Below are 6641 nucleotides of genomic sequence, written 5' to 3'. Positions count from 1 at the left end.
GAGAGGAAAAAAAAAAAAGAAAAAAAAGCAAAGGCAAAAAAGCATGCGCCCAACGTGGGGCTCGAACCCACGACCCTGGGATTAAGAGTCCCATGCTCTACCGACTGAGCTAGCCGGGCACTACGGCAGCTGTTTTCCTACTACGACACTCGGCAGCGCCCGCCCCGGCGCGGTGGCCGTTCCCCGGCGCGGACGCCAGGGGGCGCCCGGGGGGGGGGGGGCGGGCGGCGGGCACGAGCCGGGGGGCGCGCTGCCGCCAGCTCATTTGCATAATTAGCATTATCACTTAAATTAAAAACACCTTCCCCCCGGAGCCGGCAGAAGCGGAGCCGTAGGTAAGGATGGTAGGGGGTTGTCAGCGCCCTCCGGACCGGGCGCGGCCCCCAGAAAATGCGCTTTTTCTGCTTTTCTTCGTTTATTCCGCTCCCTCCGGGCGGGCGGGACGTGGGGGCTCGGGGAGCGGCCGGAGAGGGTCACGCGCTGCCCCCCCCCCCCGCCTCGGACCCCGCCTTGTTTTGTCACGCTGGACTCGCATCCTACGCGGGATGTATTTTGTGCTGCGCTAAAAGGCTGGATTTTGCTCGGAAATGGTGGTTTCTGGGCGTCCCGCGACCCTTCAGCTCACACCGGGGCTGCTGGTGGGGGCTGCCCGCCCCCCAGGCTCTCTCAGCCCCCACTCACTCACCCCTCAGCGCAGACACCCCGCGCTCCCTTTGCTGTTCCGGGAGGAAGGCTTTTAAGCTGAAAAAGGGGGGATTTAGGTGAGATCTGGGGAGGAAATTCTTCCCCCTGGGGGTGGTGAGAGCCTGGCCCAGGTTGCCCAGAGAAGCTGTGGCTGCCCCATCCCTGGAGGGGTTCAGGGCCAGGTTGGAGGGGGCTTGGAGCAACCTGGTCCGGTGGGAGGCGTCTGGGGGGGCTTCAGGGTCCTTTCCCACCCAAAGCAGGCCGTGGTTCTGTCATCCAAGTTTTGTATTTCCCGCTCGTTTCATCCTGAGAAGAAACCAAGAAGCGCCGGTCCCGGGGCTGCTCCCGCGCCTGGGAAACGGCGGCCCCGGGGAGGCACCGGGTTTTTTTTCCATTTTCTCACTGAAATTCGCGCAGCCCCTCGGCGGGGATCGGAAGGGGGGGGGGGGGGGGCGCGGAGGCTCTCACCGCGGCCGCGGGGTGGCGCCCTCGTCCCGCACCGGCGGCGGGAGGCGCGCGCTGCCCGTCCCGGCCCTGCCCGCGCCCTCCGCAGGCGCGGAGCCCCGCCCGCCCGCCGCGGCCGCTCCGCCGCCGCCGCCGCCCGCGCGCAGCCGCCCGCACCCATGCCCGCACCGCCACCGGCCCCGGCCGGCCTCCTGCTCCTCGCCGCCGCGCTGGCCGCGGGCGCGCAGGCGGGCGGAGGGACGGCGCGGACAGGTCCGCGGAGGGAAGCGCGGGTGGAGTTGCGGGAGGGGGGGGGGGGTGTGAGGCGCGGGGATGGGTGCGGGGATGCCGGAACCGCAGCCGGGCAGCCCGGTGTCCGTCCGTCCGTCCCCGCGCCGGCCGCTGCGGGGCTCGTCCCGCGGCTGCGGCGGGATGCGCGGGGCCGGGAGCCCGGGTCCTCCCCCCGGTCCCCTCCGGCCGCAGCGCTGCGCCCCAGCGGGGGAAGCTCCGGGGCGCTCAGTGCCCGGGGATGCTTTGCCCCGAGGCGGCTTCCGAACACCGCCTCAAAACTGGGATTTGGGGCTTTTTCTTTGTTGGGTTGGTTGGGTTTTTTTGTTTGGTTGGGGTTTTGGGGGTTTATTTGTTTGGTGGTTTTTTTTATTTTATTTTATTTTATTAATTTAAAAGGCGGGAAGGTGTGCGTGGATACCGGGAGCTGCCCCGGCTGGAGCACAGCCCCGGGGCTGTGCGGCCCCCACATTGCCCGCCTCCCTCCCCCCCTACCCTGACCCTGACCTTAACCCCCCCCCGGGGCAAATCCCAGCCCCTGCCACCCTGAGGGCAGGAGGGGCTGCCTGGGACCCCAGGGCTGTGGGGTTCCTGCCTTTCCCCGCTCCCTGCCGTGCCTTTGGCACGCTTTCGGACACCAGTCACCAGATCCAACTGGTATTTGGGCACCTGACCCCTCTGGGCTGTCTTGGGAGTTCAGCGGCCAGCCGAAGGGGTGGGAGAGGGGAGGTGGTGACCCCCAAAGCTAACGGTGGGACCCCTGTCTTCCCAGAGCCTGCCCCGCCGTACGCCAGCAGCGACATCGTCCACCCCATCAAGGTTGACGAGAGCGGGTCGTTCCTGTCCTATGACCTGTCCCACCGAGCTCTTCACCGGCGGTCACCTTCCTCCAGGAGCAAGTTCCCGGCCTTCTACCAGCTGCACTACAAAGGGCAGCCCCTGAAATTCAACCTCAGCCTCAACCGCAACCTCCTGGCGCCCGGCTTCGTCAGCGAGCGGCGGTACGGGGGCATCGCCGGCGCCAAGATCCAGCCCCATGCCGACAACTCCTGCCATATGATCGGGGAGGTGCGGAGCCGGGCGCGCACGGGGGGGCTGGCCGTGCTCAGCACCTGTGACGGCCTGGTGAGTACCCAGATCTTTTAGTCAATAAGGAGAAAGCAGGAGCCGGGTGAAATCCCGTTTTTTTCTTTTTTCTTTTTTTTTCCCCCTCCTCAAAGCAATAGCAAAATTCCCCCTGGCAGCAGCAGGGCCGGGATCTCTTCGCGTGGGTTTGATGCGGCCGTGGATGAGCCGACCGTAAATTTCCCATGGATTCCAGCGGTTTGGGAACTCTCTGGGACTGTGTTTACTTGTTTGTGTCCAAATTCCCAAAGAGAGCAATTCTCCTATCGCCTCCGCCTTCTAGTACAGAAACGTAGGATTATGAGAAACACATCTGATCAGAAGGTGTTGGAAGCCGGGATGTGTTTCTGGGAAGGCAGCTCTTGTGTAGTGAAAATCCTGTGTGTTCTGTGAACGCCTCCCCTGCCTTATTCCACTGCAAATATTTTCGAGGGCAGTAGTGACCTGTAAGAGTGTAAGTTTTGCTGGAAGGCGAAGTGACTTTCACAAATAGGGCTCTTGTGTCGGCACCCAGCAGGGCAAATTTGGGACTTCGGGGTAAATGAGCGTATCTGCATTCGCTGGCATCCCACTAGCGCGGGGACCGGCTCCCCATGGGGTTTAAAGCCCCCGGGGGGGTTGCGGAAGCGGTACCGTATCGCTCGGTAGCTCCCACGATGCGCAGAGCCCCGTTCCTGAGCCGGGGCAACGGGATGGCAGAGGTGCTGGGGTTCCCTGGAGGCAATGGGTCTGTGGCAGGGGGGGACATTCTCCTTCGCACCTGGTGTCTGTGGGTTTGGAGGGACAATAACTCCATGGGAGTAAAGAAGCTACGCCCATAAAACCAGTTTTTTCAGAGAACACCTGTATCTTCCTGGAAAATGTTGCAAACCCTCTCCCGTTCCCGGGTTCTTCAGTGTGAGTCTGTGCTGGGTGCGGGGGGCTTCACGGTGACAACTTTGTCTCTCCTCTGCCAGAAAGGTGTGTTTCGGCTCATGAACGAGGACTATTTCATCGAACCGGTGTCCACCAGCTCCCGGGAGGATGGAGCAGCGCAGCCCCACAGGATATACAAGCGCCAGGCACCCCAGCACGGGGCAGAGCCGGGCGGGAGGCCACGGGCTCCACGGGAAACCTGTGGCGTGCAAGGTATGGTCCTTCCTCTCACCTTTTTGCAAGGGGCTGGGTCCTGTGGTTCATGTGAAGCACCTGGTGGAAAGATAAAGCCTCAGCCCCCTGCCTTGCCTCCGCGGACTCGTTAGTTTTCCTGTGTTGAGCTCCCAGCACCCGCCAGTGACACCAATTGTTCTGGGTTTGGAGTTCTGCGAGTTGGGCTGGAGGAACCTCCTGCCACGTAGGGCTGGAGAGAAAGGAAACCCTCGGACCAAAGAACTCAGCCTTCAGCAGGGAGGGGATGGACGCTGTGGGGTGTCCTGCTGCGGGGCGGCATCTGGCGTGGATGGGTGTCCCGTGGGCTGGAGCTGCTCGCTGACACAGCCCGGTGGCCCCAGGTGACCCACGTAACCGTTCCCACAGCCGGTTTTATTACAAGAAGTCTCATTCAAATGGCTACTCGGGAGAGCTCGCTCGCTGGGCGCCGGGCAGAGGGTTTGTGGCATCAATGGCCGGAGCCCGCAGGTCACAGGAATCCCTGCAGAGCACAGGGTTGCTTGGTTTTGTTTTTTTTTTTTTTTTCTCCTGCCAATTTTTCTGTATTTGCTTATGTTTCTCACATACATGACTCAATGCGTGCCCCGAACCTCGGGCCGCTCACTCATTTTTTCCTCCTGGTCCTGCCAGCGTCCCGTGGTGTGGAGACCGAGGATTTGTTCTCATTTCCTTGCAAACATCGGTTTCTGACCTGCCGGGGCATTGGACTTCTGGAGTGAAACCCGGTCGCTGCCCCGGGAGTCTGTGCAGGGCAGAGAGCTCCTCCCAACTTCTCCTCTGGCTGGAGCAGATGGGTTGGATGAACTTCCAAGCCCAAGGTTTCAAGTAGTGAGGAATTCAGTGCATCCCCAGCAGCTCACGGGCTCTTTACTCCTCGTCTGCATCAGTGAAGCTGCATCTGCCAGGCAGCGCATCTTGTTTTGCCTGTTTCCTAGAGCTCTCCGCTTTCGGAAACTGGGTTGGGTTGGTTTTTTTTTTTTCTATAATGAAGTTATCTGCAGGCATTCTTCTGTTAATCTAAATTAATTATTTAATCTGTGGTAATAATCATAATGGCTCCTTCTAGACTTTGAAGTCCGCTCATTGTAAATGAATTTCACTGGGTGTGACGTGGCCCGTGTGTAACGCACGTGGATCTCCGCTGCAGTCCGGGCTGGCAAAGTGGATGCGATGTGTCTGCCCTGGAAAGGAAACCAGAATTCTGTCGGATTTTAATTACTGCAAGCCTTTAGTTGGGTACTGATGTGTTCCTGGTTTTCTTTGCCGTACACCAGGCAGCCAGGTGGCGTTGGGCTGGTAGGTGTTACTTGGCCTCTGTCAATGCCCGGTGCTGTGGGTACAGCTGGGGGAGTGTTTAAGGGGGGTCTCAAAGGGAAAATTCCCTGTGAACCTTCCCTGGGAGCCCGGGAGCCCTCCGTGCCCATCTCCTCTGCAGTACCTTCACGTCCCGGCTGGAAGCTTAGCGGCAAAGGACACAATGGAAACAAGCTCCAAGGAGGCCATTGCGATTAAACTGTCACAGTGGTATTAGCAATTCATCAAATTATCCAGATACTTGGGATTTTTCAGGCTGGGGGATAAAACACTCTTTCACGGCTAAAGTACAGTATAGTCCATAAAATGTGAAAGTCCATTGTTAACAAAGTAAGGCTGAGCCCGTAGAAACTGGCCATAAAAGCGATTCCCACTGTGTGGGATGAGGTTTGTAAAGCCTTCACCCAGCTTGGGGCTGACCCTGACCTTGATCTTGGAGCAGCGTCACAGGAAAAGTCTCCGTGTGAGAATTCCCAGTTGCTGGTGTGCGTGAGGAGCATCCGAGCGCTCCTCCGCCTCCCGTCCCCTTGCGGCCAGTGAATGTTCCCCTTGTTTCTCCTGGGGAAGGAGCAGGGCTCGGTCTCCACGTGGCTGAGGAGATCTGTGCGGTCCTGCAGCGTCTCCGTCTTGCCCCGGGCACTGATGAACTTCGGCATTTGGCTCAAGACATCAGTCCAGCTTTGGGGGGACGGAGTTTGTCATGTTGGGGAACTGTCTCTCTCTGCAAAATCCGGATTTGTGATGATGATCAGAAATGTTCAGCCACCGATACTTCCCAGTGGTACGTGCTCAAGCTGCTCTGCAGGGTTCTCTGTAAATTCAAACGTCGATACGAACCCAAAGTGCTCTGCCCTGGGATGCTCCACGTTCCTCGTGGAATATTGCAAACCCTGTTCTAGTCAAAGAAATTACTCCAAATGCTTTATTTTTTTTTTTTTTCTATGATGCTAATGTTGCTGTGCAAGGTCAGAGTCTTCAACCCCCACTAATTTTTTGGAACATACAGCACAGCGAAATACATGTAGGTTACGGGTCTAGGCGTGGTCCTCCTCCTCAACACCAAAAGGTTATTTCTTTGAATTAAAGAGGCCTTGATGACATTTTTCCAATGCTGCAGATGTTTTACTGAAAAAAAAAAAAAAAAAAAAGTCTTTTTTCCCCCCTTTGGTCCCTCAGAATCTCAGGAAAGCCTGGAGAGGTCTGAGAAGCGACGGGAGCGATGGGAGCAGAAGCAGCACAGGAAGAGGAGGATAAAGCAGCGCTCCATCAGCAAGGAGAAGTGGGTGGAAACGCTGGTGGTGGCAGACACCAAGATGATAGAATACCACGGGAGCGAGAACATAGAGAAGTACGTGCTGACCGTGATGAACATGGTGAGTCCTGCTCCTCTCAGCGGCAGAGCCGCCAGGTCCCTGGGGTCACGAGGCATGAAGACCGCTGGGCTCGCTGGGACTCATCCCTGGTGGGACCTCAGCAAACCTCTCACCAGACGGGCTCTTCCCACCCGCAGTTGGCTTTTCAGCGTTGCTCAGTGCTCCCTTGGCTGTGGGAGGATGGGTCGGTGTTCAAGGGATGTTCTTTTCTCCTTCCCATTGTGGGGATGGGACACGTGGCCTCCCAGGGAGATACCCCGAGGG

General features: G+C 58.7%; 1 protein-coding gene and 1 non-coding gene across 2 annotated transcripts in view; one reads left to right on the top strand and one right to left on the bottom strand.

Moving 5' to 3' along the window:
• Positions 1–46: 46 nt before the first annotated feature.
• Positions 47–119, bottom strand: TRNAK-CUU (transfer RNA lysine (anticodon CUU)). Its single transcript has one exon. It is a non-coding gene; the product is annotated as a tRNA-Lys (tRNA).
• A 1188-nt stretch (positions 120–1307) lies between these two features.
• Positions 1308–6641, top strand: part of ADAMTS7 (ADAM metallopeptidase with thrombospondin type 1 motif 7) — a 43635-nt gene continuing 38301 nt past the window's right edge. The window contains exons 1-4 of the mRNA XM_074155749.1: positions 1308–1401; positions 2189–2541; positions 3498–3669; positions 6181–6377. Of these exons, the coding sequence (XP_074011850.1) occupies positions 1308–1401; positions 2189–2541; positions 3498–3669; positions 6181–6377 (816 nt within the window). The remainder of the gene's footprint in view (positions 1402–2188; positions 2542–3497; positions 3670–6180; positions 6378–6641) is intronic.

The sequence above is a fragment of the Numenius arquata genome, chromosome 11 (genome assembly GCF_964106895.1).
Source record: "Numenius arquata chromosome 11, bNumArq3.hap1.1, whole genome shotgun sequence".
Lineage (NCBI taxonomy): Eukaryota > Metazoa > Chordata > Aves > Charadriiformes > Scolopacidae > Numenius > Numenius arquata.
This window is presented reverse-complemented; position numbering and strand designations above follow the sequence as displayed.